General features: G+C 50.7%; 1 protein-coding gene across 1 annotated transcript in view; it reads left to right on the top strand.

Moving 5' to 3' along the window:
• CACNA1B (calcium voltage-gated channel subunit alpha1 B) overlaps positions 1 to 18,586 on the top strand; it is a 276,187-nt gene that overhangs the window by 119,468 nt on the left and 138,133 nt on the right. Inside the window, exons 12-15 of the mRNA XM_004390689.1 lie at positions 6,791 to 6,903; positions 10,167 to 10,279; positions 11,949 to 12,080; positions 12,338 to 12,410. Coding sequence (XP_004390746.1) covers positions 6,791 to 6,903; positions 10,167 to 10,279; positions 11,949 to 12,080; positions 12,338 to 12,410 — 431 coding nt within the window. The remainder of the gene's footprint in view (positions 1 to 6,790; positions 6,904 to 10,166; positions 10,280 to 11,948; positions 12,081 to 12,337; positions 12,411 to 18,586) is intronic.

The raw sequence follows: 18,586 nt of genomic DNA, 5'->3' as shown, positions 1-18,586 counted from the left end.
ACATCTCGCCCTGTGTTGTGTTCAGCCCCTTACCCCTGATCTCATAGAACCCACAGGTGCACATCTGAGTGCCTTGTGGATGCCATGAGCTTGGGCATAGTAATTTGTACTGAGGCCAAGGAGAGCTGAGCCAGTGGGCGGTGAGCACCGTGTAGCTCTCCAGAGTACCCCGTGGGCCAGCACATTCAGGACAGGGCTGGTCTGCACCACCGCAGAGCAGAGACTCACACTGGACCATGAGCCCAGAGTGCTCATGGGTGCAGCCGGAGAAAAGAGCGGGCACAGCAGACCCAGCGGGGCCCCGTCCTGGGCAGGATCCGTGGGCACTGGCCTGGACCCTGTGGTCTGGTAAGAGGAAGGGAATCTCACCTGTGGTCATTCTGGCTCCATGGGTGGGCTGAGGGGCCATTGGGTGCAGTCCTGATTTTGCCGGCTCTAGGGCTGCCCGACCACAGCATCAGTACTCAGCCTTGACCCCATCCCTCCTGGTTTCCCCTGACCCAGGCTGTGGGTCTGTTCGGCCTCGCAGGCTGGTCACGTGTCCCTCTTATGGACCATTGCATACAGAGCCTCAAGGCCTTCCACTCCCGAGTGGTCTCATGTCACGGCTGGAACGTCCCGAAGGAGGAGACACCTGGGCCCCAAGGACCACTGAGCTGGCTCCAGGCTCCAGCTCCCCAGACTTTTGTACTGGACTCTGTTTCTCGTATTTCAGAGAAGGGTGCTCAGGGGCCCCCAGCAGACAATGCAGCTTGGGCTCTGGGAGAGGAAGGGGAGGATGGTTTTGGGGGGCCTTGACTCACTGTCCTGGAGCCATGGCTGGTGTCTCAGGACTTTGCTCGGATAAGCTCATTATTTTCCTTGAATCCTTGAGCTGAGGTCTTCCTGCTCTTGGGGGTTGAGTGGAGGGGCTGACGGCAACCAGGGCCTGTGGGGAAACAGGGCTCCCCCTACTGGGCCACCCTAGCTGGGCCCGGTCAGTCTCATGGTTACTGTCTGTCCCAGGGGGTAGCACTGCGGGTGAGCAGGAAGGCCACCTGCATTGCCTGCTTGTGTGTCTGTGTGCAGGGCTGAGGTGCCGGGAGTTGGGCCAGGCCGCAGGCATCCTGGGCTGGGCTCTGCCCTGGCTGCTGTGTCTGCACGGTGCTCTCTGTCCCTCTCCTGTGCAGAAATGGCTGGAGGGGAGGCCTTGTCCAGTGGGTGTGGGCTGGACCTGAGGGAGGAGGCTTGGCTGCTGGTCAGGACACATGTCCTCAAATCTCCCTTAGCCAGCAGGCACATCTGTGGGCTGCCTTTGCATCTGAGGCCCTGATGCATGGCCAAGCCCAGGGACTGAGTTCTGGCCAGAGAGGGACGAGAAGCAGGGGCTTGATGTGTTTTCTGCCACGCCCTCCCTTGCCTGTCCCTTTGATCCTCTCCCAGACCCACATCATCCTGTCTGGCCTTTGAGCCTCTCATGTCCCATGGGATGGACAGACCATCCTTGTCTGTGTCCCCAGCACTTTGTCCACCTGGTAAATGGGATGCTGTCTTCATGGTCTTCTCTACCCACCAGTCTGTGAGCTCCTGGAGGGACGGACCAGCTGTCTCCCTGCTGGCTCACGGTGGCGCCAGGCCTGCAAGGTGAACAAATGACTGAGGGGCCCTTTCGCGGCTCAGGGGTGGGGGGCTGAGCAGCACACCCAGGGCATTGCCTTCTATGAGAGCAGAAGGGCAAGCAGAATGCCGGGGACTGCGTAGGGCTGTTCCTCTCTCTGAGAGTTTCACCTTTGGAAATTCCTGCACTTGTTCCCTGCAAAGTGGTCTAGCTCAAGCTCCTGAGCAGCCTCACCTCCAGGGTCTGGTGTGTCTGAGGTAGGAGGTCCCATCCCTGTGGCCTCTCCCACTGGAACCGAGTTCGTTTGTGGAGCCCTGAGGTGCAAGGGCTGTGGCTTTGCCACCTTGTATGGAAGGGGCTCTGCAGCCTGGTGGTCAAGAGACCAGGGTCTTTCCAGGTCTTCCGTTTGTCCCGTGAATCTTCTGGGGTGCCCGAGTGGGGCTAGAGGGGGTGTGGCTTTCTCACCACCCCTCAGCCAGCTGGTGGAGGAGGTGTAAGTCAGCACCAGCTAGGCCCAGCCTTCTTCCATCCGAGCAGGTCCTTCTGCCCTGAGTGGCTCCTGCCTAGGGCCAGTGACCCCCCCTGCCTCTGGCCTTGGCCTCAGCTTCTCTCGGGAGGGAACTTGTCTTCTCTTCACTCACCTACACCTGCCTTGGGACCCTGGGGAGTTTCTGGCTGGTTTTGTGGCCTGGTTTGCTGTGGGTGTGAGTTTCTCAGTCCACAGAAAAGGATCCCCTGCTCGAGATCCTCGGGCCGTGCAAGCTGCCAGCTGTCTGTCCAAAAGACAGGGTGTCTGGTGGGCTGCAGAGTCTGTACAGGAGAGACGTGGTAAGGCTGGCTGGCCCTGGGCAGTGTAGCTCTTGGAGAGCTGGAGACAAAAGCCGAGTTTCAGGGTACTCAGGGACGGATGAGGTGTGTAGCCCCCTCGTCCTCTCACGTTCTGTCTCAGGAAGTGCTTCTGCTTAAGGCCCACTCTCCTGACAGGCCTGCACACCCAAGCCCGGGAAGGCTTGCTCTGTGCTCCCGGGCTGCTCCAGGCAGCTCTGCCCTGCACCTGAGCTACTCCCTGGGGCCCTGCTGAAATCATACACTGATTCCAGCTTGGCTCTTGGGAAGGGGGATCAAAGACCACCACCTCATTCTGGAGTCTGTGGTTTCTGGTTTGACAGTGCCTGGTGGCCTCTATGCTGCTACGCTGATGCCTCATTCCTGTGGACTCCCCTTCTGCTCAGGCTGGGTTGAGAGGCGTGTGCCTCAAATTCCCAGGACAGCCCTGCTGGCGGGAAGGAAAAGGGGCACACAGAGCTGAGGGAGGGAGCAGTGCCTGGGGCCTTGAGCAAGGTCTGCGCCTCCTGGGAGCCTCCTGGGTGAGGCAGGATGCTAGGAACGTGGAGAAGCCTCCACTGAGTGGGTGAACATGTGAGCAAAGTTCACATCAAATGGTGCTGTGGATCATATTAAAAAAATAATACACTACAACCAAGTAGGATTCATACCAGGTATGCAAGGATGGTTCAACATTAGCAAATCAATCAATGTAATCCACCACATAAATAATACAAAACAATCACATGGTCATCTCAATCGATGCAGAGAAGGCATTCGACAAAGTCCAACACCCACTCCTGATAAAAGCTCTCAATAAAATAGGTACAGAAGGGAAATTCCTCAGCATAATAAAGGGCATCTATGCAAAACCAATGGCCAACACTATTCTTAATGGAGAGGGGCTGAAAACATTCCCCTTGAGAACAGGGACAAGACAAGGATGCCCTTTATCACCACTCCTATTTAACATTGTGCTGGAAGTCCTAGCTAGAGCAATACAGCAAGAAAAAGAAATAAAGGGCATCCAAGTTGGTAATGAAGAAGTTAAACTGTCCCTGTTTATGGATGATATGATACTACACATAGAAAACCCTAAAGACTGCACAAGAAAACTACTAGAACTAACAGAAAGAGTCAGCAGAGTAGTAGGATACAAGATGAACATACAAAAATCAGTTGGATTCCTATACACCAGTAAAGAGAACGAGGAAAAGGAAATCAGGAAAACAATACCATTTATAATATCCCCTAAAAAAAATAGAATACTTAGGAATAAATTTAACCAGGGATGTAAAAGACCTATACAAAGAAAACTACAAACCACTCCTGCAAGAAATCCAAAGGGATCTACATAAATGGAAAAAGATCCCATGCTCATGGATAAGTAGACTCAACGTTGTGAAAATGGTAATTCTAACCAAAGCAATTTCCAAATACAATGCAATCCCGATCCAAATACTAACAACACTCTTTAAAGAGATGGAAAAACTAATCAATAACTTCATATGGAAAGGGAAGAAGCCCTGGATAAGTAAAACACTATTGAAGAAGAATAAAGTAGGAAGACTTGCACTACCGGACCTCAGAACCTACTATACAGCTGCAGTAGTCAAAACAGCCTGGTACTGGCACAATGACAGATACATTGACCAGTGGAACAGAATTGAGAAACCAGATGTAAATCCATCCACCTACGGTCACCTGATCTTTGACAAGGGCCCAAAGTCCATCAAATGGGGAAAAGACAGTCTTTTTAAAAAATGGTGCTGGCAAAACTGGATGTCCATCTGCAAAAAACAAACAAACAAACAAACAAAAAGAAACAGGACCCATACCTTGCACCATATACAAAAACTAATTCAACATGGATCAAAGACCTAAATATAAAGCCAAAAACTATAAAGTTCATAGAATTAAAAATAGGATCAATGCTAGAGGCCCTAGTAATGGGCATTAACAGGATACAAACCATAACCAACAACAACAAACTCCAGAAGATAAGGTAGATAACTGGGATCTTCTAAAAATTAAACACTTAGGCTCATTGAAAGACTTCACCAAAAGAGTAAAAAGAGAACCTACAGACTGGGAAAAAATTTTTGGACATTGTAAGTCAGGCAAAGGTCTAATCTCTAAAATCTACAAGAAAATCCCACACCTCTACAACAAAAAGACAAATAGCCCTATTAAAAAATGGGCAAAAGAAATGAAGAGACACTTCACCAAAGAAGACATTCAAGCGACCGACAGACACATGAGGAAATGCTTGTGATCACTAGCCATTAGAGAAATGCAAATTAAAGCCACGATGAGATACCATCTCACCCTGGCATTACCGGCATGAATCAAAAAAAACTGGAAATAGCAAATGTTGGAGAGGCTGCGGGGAGATCGGAAATCTTACACACTACTGATGGGAATGCAAAATGATACAACCATTTTGGAAATTGATATGGCGCTTCGTTAGAAAGCTAGAAATAGAAATACCGTACGATCCAGCAATCCCACTGCTAGGAATATATCCTACAGAAATAAGAGTCATGACACAAACAGACATATGCACACCCATATTCATTGCAGCATTGTTCGCAAAAGCAAAAAGATGGAAACAACCTAGATGCCCATCAACAGATGAATGGATAAACAAACTATGGTACATACACACAATGGAGTATTATGCAATGATAAGGAACAATGATGAATCTGTGAAGCATCTCATAACAAGGAGGAAACTGGAGGACATTATGCTGAGTGAAATAAGTCAGTCACAAAAGGACAAAGATTGTATGAGACCTCTACTGTAAAAAGTCATGAAAAACTTTACACACAAAAGGAAACAATCTTTATTGGTTATGAGGGATGAGAGGGGTGTGTGTGGGAAACTAAACAGACAATAAATAAGTGGTAACTTTGGTGAAGGGTAAGACAGTATACAATACTGGGGAAGCCAGCACAACTTGTACAAGAAAAGGTCATGGAAACTCCATAGACATATCCAAACTCCCTGAGGGACTTAATTGCTGGGCGGAGGGCTGTGGGGCCCATGGTCTCAGCGAACATCTAGCTCAATTGGCATAACAGTTTGTAAAGAAAATGTTCTATATTTTACCTTGGTGAATGGCATCTGGGATCTTAAAAGCCTGTGAGCAGCCATCTAAGATACTCCACCGGTCTCACCCCTTCGGGAGCAAGGGAAAATGAAGAAAACAAGATACAAGGAAAAGATTAGTCCAAAGGACTAATGGACCACAACTACCATGGCCTCCACCAGACTGAGTCCAGTACAACTAGATGGTGCCCGGCTACCACCACTGACTGCTCTGACCGGGATCACAACAGAGTGTCCTGGACAGAGCTGGAAAAAAATGTAGAACAAAATTCTAACTCACAAAAAGACACCAGACCTACTGGCCTGACAGAAACTGGAGAAACCCCAAGGGTATTAGCTCAGTAATGAAGTCACTTCTGAGGTTCACTGTTTAGCCAAAGATTAGACAGCCCCATAAACAAAACGAGACTAATGGGGCACAACAGTCCAGGGACAAAGACTAGAAGGCAGGAGGGGACAGGAATGCTGGTAATAGGGAACCCAAGTTTGAGAAGGAACAGTGTTGACATGTCATGGGGTTGTTAACCATTGTCATAAAACAATATGTGTACTGTTTAATGAGAAACTATTTGTTCTGTCAACCTTCTTCTAAAGTACAATTAAAAAAAAAGTAAATATAACCATATTATAAGGAAACACGATTAAGCTCAAGTGCATCATCATGATCAAATTTATCTTCAATTTTCAAATGTATAAAACTGTGTATTTCCTTAGAAATACATTTAAATGGATTTGTAACAAAAGAAAAAAAAAAACAACAACAAATGGTGCTGTGGGAGTCCGAGGAGGGTGGTTAGGTCGGTCCCCCTGGAAAGAGTGGCTGAAGAGGCCTGGCCCAAGGTCAGAGGGTGGACAAGGATGAAGAACCAGGCAGAGGCCACCTCCTGGCTCCTCCTCGGGTGTCGCTGTCCCCCAGTCCTCCTCCCTCTGTGATCTGTGCTCTCTGCCTCCGGATCCAGGGAGCTTGCATCCCGCTGAGCTTGTTTGTTTTGTCCCACGGCACTGGGCACTTGCCATGTTTGGGGCTGGACAGGTACCTCTGTGCGTTCTTCTGATCCATGACTCCTCTCCAGAGCCTCGGGCTTCAAAGAGCAAGGCTGCAGGCCAGACCTGGGGGGCCTGGTGTCTGGTGTCCCCCCATCAGGCTTCAGACCAGGCCTGGGGGGGGGGCCCAGATTCTGGTGTCTTCCCCCTTGTGCTGCGGCCAGGGCAGGAGGAGCCATGTGCTAATCCTCTTCCTCTCCGGCTTCTCCTAGATTTTGCAGAGTTTGTTTTCCTGGGTCTCTTCCTCACAGAGATGTCCCTGAAGATGTATGGCCTTGGGCCCAGAAGCTACTTCCGGTCCTCCTTCAACTGCTTCGACTTTGGGGTAAGTGAGATGCCTCCTGAGAGTCCATCTGCTGTACCTGGACCAGCTGGAGGCTGTGGAGTAAGGCCCCAGGTGACAGAGGGGACCGTGGCCTGTATGAGTCAGAGGGCCACCTAGAGGGGTCCTAGAGGGCCACTGTCAGCAGTGGGAAGGCCTCTGGCCAGACTCTGTCCTCCCCGGCTCCATGGCCTGCAATCTCAAGATCAGGTTTGCTCCTGTGATTGGACATCTTCTCTCCCCACCCTGCTAGTGGCGGGGCTTCCACCCCTGTGGGTCCTTTTCTTGAGTTCAGCAGTCAGTGATTTTTCTGCCCCCTCTGGTCACCACCTCCCTGGGACACATATCTTTCTCTGAGCCCTGTCCACTCCAGTGATGCTGCGGCAAAGGCTCTGCAGCCTCTCTGTGCCTGGGGCCTTGTGAACCCCTGGACTGCTCCAGAGCCCTGTGGTCCCGATTCCCATCATCCTGTGGACCCTGCCTGGACACATGCACCAGGGCTTCACCTGGGAGGATGGAGAGGCTGTGATGGCTCAAGGACCAGCCTGTCGTACTGTGTGTGGGGGTGGCCTGGGCCTGTTTATCAGCCTCTGTAAGTCAGGAGAGCCTCAATGGCAGGATGCTTCTGAGGCCAGCTGGGGCTCAGGGCAGGGCAGCATGAGGGTCATCCTGTCGGACACAGCAGAATGCATGCTTGGTCCTGGCGCTGAGGCCAGAGCCTGGGAAGCGTCACTGTGGGCACCTGCCTTCTGGCTGCTGGAGACTCTGAGTAAGGAGTGGACGTGCAGCACCCCAGAGGAGTAACTTCAGTCTCTGTGGAGTTCTCGGTAGCTGGGGAGGGGACCCTGTGCCTAGGTGGAAGTAAAACTTTAAACTGAAGATTCAGTTTAGCTCTAACTTTGAGTCTTCCCTGTCGTCAGCACTGCACTTCTATAGTTGACAGAGCATTTGTGTCCTTGATTTTGTTAAGTCCTCACAACAACTTTACCTCGTCGTTGAGGAACCTGGACAGATTATGGCATGTGCCCAACACTGCCCAGCTAGTGTGCTGTGGGGTCAGGGTGGCACCCAGGAGTTCTGACCCTTGGCCATTGTTTTCCACCACACATGGCTGCCTGGTCTCTGAGGAGGAAAGTGGGGCTGCATAAGGCGCTGATTTTGGTAGGTGGCTGGGGAGACATCAGCTCTTCTTATTGTTTGCCTTCTCGGCATGTAGGCAGAGGGAACCCAGAGAGGTGAGGAGCTGTCAAATATATCTTCATCTTATGGTCTGAACTAACTGGATCCCAGGACATGGGGATAATTTACACACAAGGTTACTGAACTGTATTACTTATCTGTTGCTCTATAACAAATTATTCCCAAACTCAGCAGCCTTTCACAATAACTGTTGATGACCTCACAGATTCTGTGGGCCAGGAATCTGGGCCTGGCTTACCAGTACCTCTGGCCTGAGGCCTCTCATGAGGTTACAGTAGAGTGGGTGCTGGGTGCATTCATTTCAAGGCTGGATCAGAGCTGGAGAATTTGCTTCCAAGCTCACTCACATGGCTGTTGGAAAGTGTCAGCTTCTGGTCACCTGAGCTTCTCATAGTCTGCCTGAGTGTCCTCCAACATGACAGCTGGTGATCCGAGAGAGAGCCAGAGAAAGCACCTAAGATGGAAACCACGGTCTTTTTTGTAACCTAATCTTGCAAGTGACATCCCATCACTTTTGCCATATTGTAGTTGTTAGATGTGAGTAATTAGTCCAACCTACCCTCAAGGGGATGGGATTATACAAGGGGTGAAGACCAGGAGGTAGGGATTATCGGGGGTCATCTCAGAGGCTGCCTACCACGTGAATCAGTGGAGACAAAGTTTCAGGATGGATGGAAAGCAGGAGAGCTGCTGGAAGACTGACAATGAAAAGAGTAGATTTGGAGAACTGCAGGCTTCAACCGGGACAAACACCTAGACGATCTGTGAGTGCTGAGGAAAGTCAGTGATGATGACCAGGAGCCAGCACAGCTGCTCAGAACAGGTTCTGGCAAACTCACCCTTTTGTTATTGGTAGTGTTATCCCAGATGCTTTAGAGTGGTGCATCTGGCTGTCACAAGACATTTGAGACCGAGGTGGAAGAATGTGAACGGATGACTGCATGTGGGCAGAACACAATGCCGGCACTTGCTGGCTAATACGTCAGTGTTAACCAGTGGGGCAGTCTCTAGTGATGGACCACAGGGCTTTGTCCTGGCACACTCACCATTTTTCCAGAGACTTGGATGAGAACATTGATGTTAGGCTGATCAGATTTGCTGTTGATATGAGAATAGTGAAAAGCACCAAAACCTTGGATAAATCCCTACCTCCTGGTCTTCACCCCTTCACTCCAAGTGCGGTAAAATGAACTTCAGTGAGTCCTCCACACCAGTCGCAGAAGTACGTGTCTGGAAATGGGAATCAGCCACGCCCACGGAGAGGACATGGGTGCTCATCATGACCGTGAGCCCAGGCTGTGCCCCAGTGAGGTGTGGGTGGCCAACAGGAGGATCAATCTGGGCCCCCTTGGATGTCCTGCCCAGAGGGCAGGTGGCGAAGGTCTGCTGTGCTCTGGCCCCACCCTCTCCCTTTCTGAGTCCTCACACAGGGCCTGACCCGGATGGCCCTGCTCCAAGTCCACATGTGGAGTGGCTGGAGGAGGGCACCCGTCTCTCACAGCTTTTACTGAGTTTTGGATGTCTGACCGACCTCCCAGCACCTTGGTGGAGACTCCATCAGTGGAACAGATGGTGACCATGTGCTGGCTCCTGGTCATCAGGAGAAGAAGAGACTCAAGACACAGTTCATGAGACTGTCTCGGAGTGGGTGCAGCTAAGGGGAGTTACAAAGAGGCCAGTTTCTCTAACCTGTGAAAGGACATCTGAGTGCCCTGCCCAGAAGTGTGTAAGAAGGCGCTGCAGGCCACTGGGCTGTGTGACCAAGCCCTGAGGAGGCATTAGACCAGGTGGCTCTGGGACCTGTCAGGAAATCAGCAGGCCTAGTCCTGTGTCTCCATCGTGGGTCCCTGTGTCCTCCTTGCTCAGGACTTGTAGAACTCTGCAGCCTATCCCAAAGATTACTGGAACAACGCAGTGTGAGGTGTGTGCCTTGCGCTACAGGTAGGGGGCAGGGTGGAGCTTACAGACAGAGGCAGCCTGCTCAGAGGCAGGGCATGCTCTACTCTAGGCTCGTGTGTGGGCACACACCTGCATGCACCCCAAGGCTGATGTCACCTCTGTTGCAGGTCATTGTGGGGAGCATTTTTGAAGTGGTCTGGGCGGCCATCAAGCCAGGAACCTCCTTTGGGATCAGTGTGCTGCGGGCACTCCGGCTGCTGAGGATCTTCAAGGTCACCAAGTACGTGGTCCGAAGGCTCAGTGGGATTGGGCTGGGTGAGGCAACCCCGAAATGACTCCTTCCTAGGAATTCATGGCGCTGGTCTTTCACGGCACTGCCTAGAATCCCTTTTTGTGGCTTATAGTCAGCTTAGGTAGAAAAAAAGGGCAACAGAGCAGCGTGCTAGCAGTGTCCCCCAGCCAGCATCCCTCTGCCCGTCAGCACCCCTGTCCTGGGTCTTTCCCGACAGGCCTCTGCACCAAAGCCTTTCCCTTCCTCTGGTTGGCTGCTCCCCACGGTTCTCTACAGCTTTCTCTTAAATCCAACTGTCTCCCTTCCCAGCTTTCAAAGGACAGCTTTGCTTCATAATCAATAGACAAAATAGAAGTTGTCAGATGGGAGTTTTTTCATCCTCCTCCCTCCAAATCTACCCACTCTGGAGAGAGGAAGGTGGTCTCAGGATAGCCTGCCAGGCCTGGGACCCCCAGCCCTGACCTCTCTCCCGAATCTGCCTGGTGCCCACCCCTGCCCATCCCCACAGACCTACTGTGGTAGGTCCCCCAACCCTGCATGTGGGGGAAGTCCCCATAGTGCAGATGCTGTTCAGCTAGAGGCCAGGGTGGCTGGGGTGAGGGAGAGGCCTGCAGGGCTCCAGGAGTTCTCTGGGTCCTCCTGTCCTCTCACCTCTGAGGAGGGTTATCAACAACCCTGTTGGCCAGCTGCATGTGGGGCCTGGAGTTTACGAGGGGGGCCAGCTAGAAGAGAGGAAACCAGAGTTATGGGGGTGTGGTAGTCATCACAGTGCAGGATGCAGAGGTGTGATGTGGCAGAGGATTGCTGGGGGTGGTAGATGGCTGAGATATGGAGGGACAGAAGATGCTGGGGCTTGGGGGATGGATGGCTAGACAGGGTGGATGACCAGGGGTGAGGGGCAAGGGATGGCTGGGATGTGGGGGAGTGGAGGATGCTGGGGTGTGTAGGGGTGGAGGATGGCTGGGGCTGGGGGAGATTCCATGTGCCCCCAGGGGAGCATGCACCTGGGACTCTTGAAGCCCTTCCAGGGATGGGATCACAGCGGGGGAGGGTAGTCACCAGCCACCACTGGTCTATTCTGACAAACACCACGTGCCAAGCCCTGCTGGAGGTTGAAGATGGATGTGGGTCCTCCCTGCAAGAGCATTGTGGGGAGGAGCAGAGAGGGAAAGGGGCCAGGGTCTCCTCCAAGTATGGCTCAGTCACTGGGGAAACGGGCTCACCCTTCACACTCGCCTGCCCCAGCTGATGGTTCTCACAGTGGGAATCTTCAGTGGGACTCCTGGCTAAGGAAGTGGCTGCTGCTTCTTGCTCTGGCGCCGGCGAATAGGAAACAGTTCGCGTCCTGCTCTGCAAGCTCTGAACTACAACACTTGGTGGCCCGTTGGATGTTGGGGAGGGTGAGGGAAATTGAAGTTTGGAAGTGGCACCTGACGGATGGGGTGTCTTTCTGCTGAGGAGGGTGATGAGGAAGAGGAGGACAGGTTTAGAGAAAGACAGGGAATCCACACTGGCCAGAGCCTGCCCTCTTGATGGACCCCAGGGAATGGCTTCCAGACTGTAAGTCAGACTCTGGGGAAGAGCTCTAGCCACAGAGGTGTGAGTGCCAAGCGCTGGGCGCAGGCCAGGGTTTGGACCAGACTCTGCCGCCCCACAGGTACTGGAACTCCTTACGAAACCTGGTGGTGTCTCTGCTCAACTCCATGAAGTCCATCATCAGCCTCCTCTTCCTGCTTTTCCTATTCATAGTGGTCTTCGCTCTGCTGGGGATGCAACTGTTTGGGGGACAGTAAGTGAAGCCCAGATGGGAAGGTGCAAGGCTGGGCCCCATGGGGAGGCAGAGTGCAGAGCCGACTGTGCTGCTCAGGCGTCCTCTGCTCCCTTCCTCCCTCAAGGGGCTGGGAGGGGCTGTGTGAAGAGCTCCCCTCCCCGGGCTGGTGACACTGAGAAAGAAGCCCCTTTGCAGCCTGTGACTGTGGGTGCCGAGGGGCTGTACCTCCTTGCTCCTTTGGTGCTGACTCTTCCTGAGACTTCCTGTTTCCTCAGGTTCAACTTCCAGGACGAGACTCCCACGACCAACTTTGACACCTTCCCTGCTGCCATCCTCACCGTCTTCCAGGTAAGGTGCTGCCTTGCCACCACACCCTCCCAGCCTGCTTAGCGCTAGTCTCCCCCAGGGCTGGGAAGGCAGTCTCCCCTGAAGCCCCTCCTCAGCTCCCTGCACAATCCTGACAGCCGGCATTATAGATAGCACTCTCCACAAAACAGAACAAGCAGGGAGCCAGACAGGCAGGCCTACAGAATGTGGGCTGCCGTTATGGACCCCACCCTGGGTTGGGAGAGAAGCCGGCCTAAGGGGTGTATTTAGCTTCGTGGGTACTGCCCGGCAGCCACTGGGCTCCAAGCCACTCATTTACCTTCTTGGCCCTTAGACATGGAGTCATATCTGTCTTACTTTCTCTCTAAGAACAAAAACCCAGCCTCCATAAACTTCTCCTTTCAGCATCTCCAGTACTCTGAGCTCTCTTCTGTACCCGGAAACATGCCCAGCCACTGCTCCTGGGAAAACCAAGGCTGTGGGCAGGACCTTGTTGGCTCAGGCAGTCCCTGACCTCTTAGAGGATTCCCTTTTGAGGGATCTCTTGGTGGGTGCTTTCCCCTCATGGGGTTATTGCCCCACCAATGCTGCCCAGGGCCAGCCTCCCCAATATGATAACCTCACTGTGCATTCTAACCCCATAAAACCTGTGTGGGTGCTGTGTCTGAGACCCTATGGGTGGGTCAGGCCCTGTCTTGCCCTCCATGACTCTTAGGAAGGCCTCTGGGCTGCATGTGCTCCAAGCACTGGCTCGGCTTGACCCCTGCCCCTGAGGCTGCTGACCTGACTTCTGGCCCAAGTGGGGGCTATGCCTGTGTATGAGGCAAGTGGTCCTTTGGTGCCCACTCTCTCAAAGGAGGGATCCTTCTAGCAGACAGTTCAAACCCGTAAAAATGGTATGGCAGAACGCCTCTTCTAACTTCAGGAGTGGGGAGGAGAATCAAGGTCAGCATCAGCCCAGAGCTGATTCCCGTGAGGTGGAGGTTAGACATACCTCCTCTTTCCAAACTTTTTACCAATTCTGACACTAACTGTCCCTCCTATGGCACTCTCTACTTCTCTGCTGGCTGTGATAATCTGTGGCAGTGGCCACACAGAACTCATAGACTATACTCACAATTATGGGGTTTATGAGGGAAGTAACAGGTCACAATTCAGGATCAACTTGTGAATAACAGGAATAGCTCAGGATACAGTTCTTCAGTCAGGACACCTTGGGGGTACCCACAGGCAAGCATCTCTCTTGGTCCTCTGAGGACAGGCTCCTTTAGGCTCCCTGAGGACAAGCTCCTCTCAGCCCCTTCAGGACAGGCTACTCTTGGCCCTGGCATCTGCCCTGCTTGTGCAAGTGTTAGAAAGCTTTTTAGCTCTACCAATAAGTGCCAGGAGGCACCCAATTCTGCCAGCAAGCCTCCTGCCCAAAGGCACTTGGCTGTCTTGCTCCATGGGTTGACAAGCCCACTGCAGCCATCTGCCAGTCCCGTGCCTCTGCCATCTTGTACTGTCTTCAGTGTTACAGCTCTCTCTGTCTCCTGGGTTTAGGAGGTTCTCAACACAGGGACCCTGAGTCCAAAGGATATGCCCCACTCCTGGCTCTTCTTCTTTTTTTATTTTTTAATTTATTGTAGTAGTTTAAATGAAGTTTACATTTCAAGTTAGTCTCGCATACAAAATTTTATACATACATTGTTATGTGACCTTAATTGCTCACCCCATTCTGTGACAGCACACTCCTCCTTTCTGCCCCGATTCCCCATGTCCATTCAACCAGCTCCTAACCCTCTCTGCCTTCCCATCTCACATCCGGACAGAAGCTGCCCCTTTGGTCTCTTGTTTCTGCTTGACTAAGAGGCACACTCTTCACGAGTATCACGTTATGTCCCACAGTCCAGTCCAATCCTTGTCTGAAGAGCTGGCCTCAGAAATTGTTTTAGTTCTGGGCTGATAGAGAATCCAGGGGCCATGCCTTCCGGAGTACCTCCAGTCTCAGTCAGACCATGAAGTCTGGTCTCTGGCTCTTCTTCTTGATGGTAGTGTGGTCCCCCTCAGCCTCTAAGGATTGGCTCCCTTTAAGCATAGCAGGATAGCAAAACTGACCAATCCCCTACAATGGTTCCATGCACCTTATTTACATAGTCCCACCCCAAGGGTTCTATGCATTTTATTTGCATTATTAGCAGGCTGTCCAATCCCCTTGGTGGATCACAAGCACCTTATTTGCATAGTCTCACCCAATCATTTTGTGCGAGTCACAAGACCATGGCTATAAGGGGCATATTAAAGCAATTCACTGTACCGCAAAACCAAACTGGGTGATTGGCTAAAGGAGCAGTCAGGCCTAAAGATTTGCACCCACAGACCTTCTCAGACTATCCCCTCCCTCTTTTCTTCCCCTGGGCTCCTCAATTAGGGTGCTTACAGCAATGCCCTCACTTCCTCTCACAGCCTATCTCTGGGTGGAGCTCAGCAGCTCTTCACCAGCAGTGACAACCCTACAGGGTTAGCCCTTTTCCCGAAGGTGCTTCTTTCCTCACCTGCCAAGACCTGTACCACTGTCATTGTCCTCCCCACCATCTCTCCTTTGAGTTGCTCTGTGGTTTCTCCCCTCCTCTGATTCCCTAAATGCGAAGATGCTTGTCAAGTGCTGTTCTCACTTCTCTGACTGATACTCCAAAAGCTTTGGCTCACTCACGGGCCAGTGACTTCCAAAATTTGGTCTCCCAAACATTTTGAGCACTTAGTGGGTGACAGGATCTGTGTCATCTCTGGAGACAAAGAAGAATGGTCTCCAAGCTGAGACCTCTGGCAGAGGCTGGCCACATAATCTTCCCTGAGAGTGTTACCAGATTCATGGCAGAGGGGCAGGAGCTGATGGGAAGAAATTACTTCTTCCTGTGGGATCATGGGACCAGGACTGTCCAGCAGAATCTTGAGGGTCAGGGAAGAAAACAGGGCAGAGTGTTCCAGGCAAAGCAGTGAGAATGGTGAGCAAAGTCTGGAGTGGTGAGAATGCAGGGTGTGTGATGGAAGGTGCTAGAGAGCTGGCAGAGGAAAGGCTGATGATCTCTTCCAAGGGGAAATGGGGAGCTGCCAGAGGGACTTCTAAAGCAGGGAACTACGTGATTCATGATCAGAGCTCTGCATATCAAAAGGATTGCATATCATGACCAAGTGTTATTTATCCCAGGAATGCAAGGGTATAGTTCGACATACAAAAATCAATCTGTAATAAGCCAAAAAACCCAAACCTGTTGCCACTGAGTCAGTTCTGACTCCTGACGACCCCATGTGTTACAGACTAGAACTGCTCTATAGGTTTTCTTGGCTGTAATCTTCCTTGTTCCCCACGTGTCTGTCAGTTTGTCATACTGTGTGGGCTTGCATGTTGCTGTGATGCTGGAAGCTATGCCACCAGTATTCAGATACCAGCAGGGTCACCCATGGAGGACAGGTTTCAGCTGAGCTTCCAGACTAAGACAGACTAGGAAGAAGGATCTGGCAGTCTACTTCTGAAAAGAATTAGCCAGTGAAAACCTTACGAACAGCAGTGGAACATTGTCTGATATAGTGCCGGAAGGTGAGCCCATGAGGTTGGAAGGCACTCAAAAGACGACTGGGGAAGAGGTACCTCCTCAAAGTAGAGTCCCCTTTACTGATGTGGATGGAGTCAAGCTTTTGAGACCTTCATTTGCTGATGTGGCATGACTCAAAATGAGAAGAAACAGCGGCAAACATCCATTAATAATCAGAACGTGGAATGTATGAAGTATGAAACTAGGAAAATTGGAAATCATCAAAAATGAAATGGAACACATAAAGATCAATATCCTAGGCATTAGTGAGCTGAAATGGACTGCTATTGGCCGTTTTGAATCAGACGATCGTATGGTCTACTATGCCAGGAACGACAACTTGAAGAGGAATGGTGTAGCATTCATCATCAAAAAGAACATTTCAAGATCTATCCTGAAGTACAGTGTTGTCACTGATAGGATAATATCCATATGCCTACAAGGAAGGCCGGTTAATACGACTATTATTCAAATTTATGCACCAACTACTAAGGCCAAAAATGAAGAAATAGAGGATTTTTACCAGCTTCTGCAGTCTGAAATTGATCTAACATGCCATCAGGATGTATTGATAATTATGGGTGATTGGAATGCAGAAGTTGGAAATGAAGAAGGATCGGTAGTTGGAAAATACAGCCTTGGTGATAGAAACGATACCGGAAATCGCATGATAGAATTTTGCAAGACCAACGACTTCTTCATTGCAAATACCTTTTTTTACCAGCATAAACAGTGACTATACATATGGACCTTGTCAGATGGAGTACACAGGACTCAAATCGACTACATCTGTCGAAAGAGACGATAGAAAAGCTCAATATCATTAGTCAGAACAAGGCCAGGGGACGACTGCAGAACAGACCATCAATTTCTCATATGCAAGTTCAAGTTGAAACTGAAGAAAATTAGAACAAGTCCATGAGAGCCAAAGTACAACCTTGCGTATATCCCACCTGAATTTAGAGATCATCTCAAGAATAGATTTGATATGTTGAACACTAATGACTGAAGACCAGATGAGTTGTGGGATGACATCAAGGACATCACACATGCAGAAAGCAAGAGGTCATTAAAAAGACAGGAAAGAAACAAAAGGACAAAATGTATGTCAGAAGAGTCTCTGAAACTTGCTCTTGAATGTGGAGTAGCTAAAGCAAAAGGAAGAAATGATGAAGTAAGAGAAATGAACAGAAGATTTCAAAGGGCAGCTCCAGAAGACAAAGTAAAGTATTATAATGACATGTGCAAAGAGCTGGAGATAGAAAACCAAAAGGAAAGAACATGCTCACCATTTCTCAAGCTGAAAGAACTGAAGAAAAATTCAGGCCTCAAGCTGCAATAGTGAAGGATTCTATGGGCAAAATATTAAACGACGCACGAAGCATCAAAAGAAGATGGAAGTAATACAGAGTCATTTATACCAAAAAGAATTGGTCGATGTTCAGCCATTTCAAGAGGTAGCATATGATCAGTGGGCCGTGGTACTGAAGGAAGAAGTCCAAGCTGCACTGAAAGCATTGGAGAAAAACAAGGTTCCAGGAATTGATGGAATATCAATTGAGATGTTTCAACAAACGGAAGCAGTGCTGGAAGCAGTCACTCGTCTATGCCAAGCAATTTGGAAGACAGCTGCCTGGCCAACCGATTGGAAGAGATCCACATTTATACCTATTCCCAAGAAAGGCGATACAACTGAATACAGAAATTGTCGAACAATATCATTAATATCACATGCAAGTAAAATTTGGCTGAAGATCATTCAAAAGTGGCTGCAGCAGTGTGTTGATAAGGAACTGTCAGAGATTCAGGCGGGATTCAGAAGAGGATGGGGAACCAGGGATATCATTGCTAATGTTATATGTATCCTGGCTGAAAGCAGAGAATACCAGACAATGGCCACACATAACTCACAGACCATACTCACGATTATAGGGTTTATTAGGGAAGTAACAGGTTACAATTCAGGATCAGGATCAACTTGGAGGTAACAGGAACAACTCAGGATACAGTTCTTCAATCAGGACAGCTTCTTCTCAGCCGGGCCCACAGGCAGACCTCTCTCTCAGCTCTCAGACCGCTGCCTTGCTTGGGCAAATGTTACAAAGCTGTGTAGCTCCACTGATAAGTGCCTGGAGGCACCCCACTCCGGCAGGAGGCTTCCTGGCCGAAGATGCTCAGGTTTCTCAGTCTGTGGGCTGGCTAGCCTAGCTCTACCAACAAGTGTCTGGAGGCACCCCACTCCACCAGCAAGCCTCCTGCCCAAAGGTGCTCAGCTCTCTTGCTCCATGGGTTGGCACGCCCACTGCAGCCACCTTGCTCCACTCCATGGGAAGCCTGGGAAGCCCACCTCGCTATCTTGTGCCAGTCTCCTCATTCTGCTGCTGCTGTTTCTCTGCCACTGGACTCTACCATGCTTGCTGTTGCTTCTCACCATCTCCTGCCATCTCTGGTGTTACAACTCCCTCTCTGTTTCCTAGGTCTAGGAAGTTCTCAGCGCAGGGAGCCTGGGTCCAAAGGACACGCTCCACTTCTGGCTCTTCTTCTTGATGGTAGTGAAGTCCCCCACCCCCAAAGCCTAAAAGAAGAACTGAATACATGAAGAGAGATTTTTGTAAGTGGGGAGCC

Source organism: Trichechus manatus, unplaced genomic scaffold (genome assembly GCF_000243295.1).
Source record: "Trichechus manatus latirostris isolate Lorelei unplaced genomic scaffold, TriManLat1.0 scaffold00317, whole genome shotgun sequence".
NCBI lineage: Eukaryota > Metazoa > Chordata > Mammalia > Sirenia > Trichechidae > Trichechus > Trichechus manatus.
This window is presented reverse-complemented; position numbering and strand designations above follow the sequence as displayed.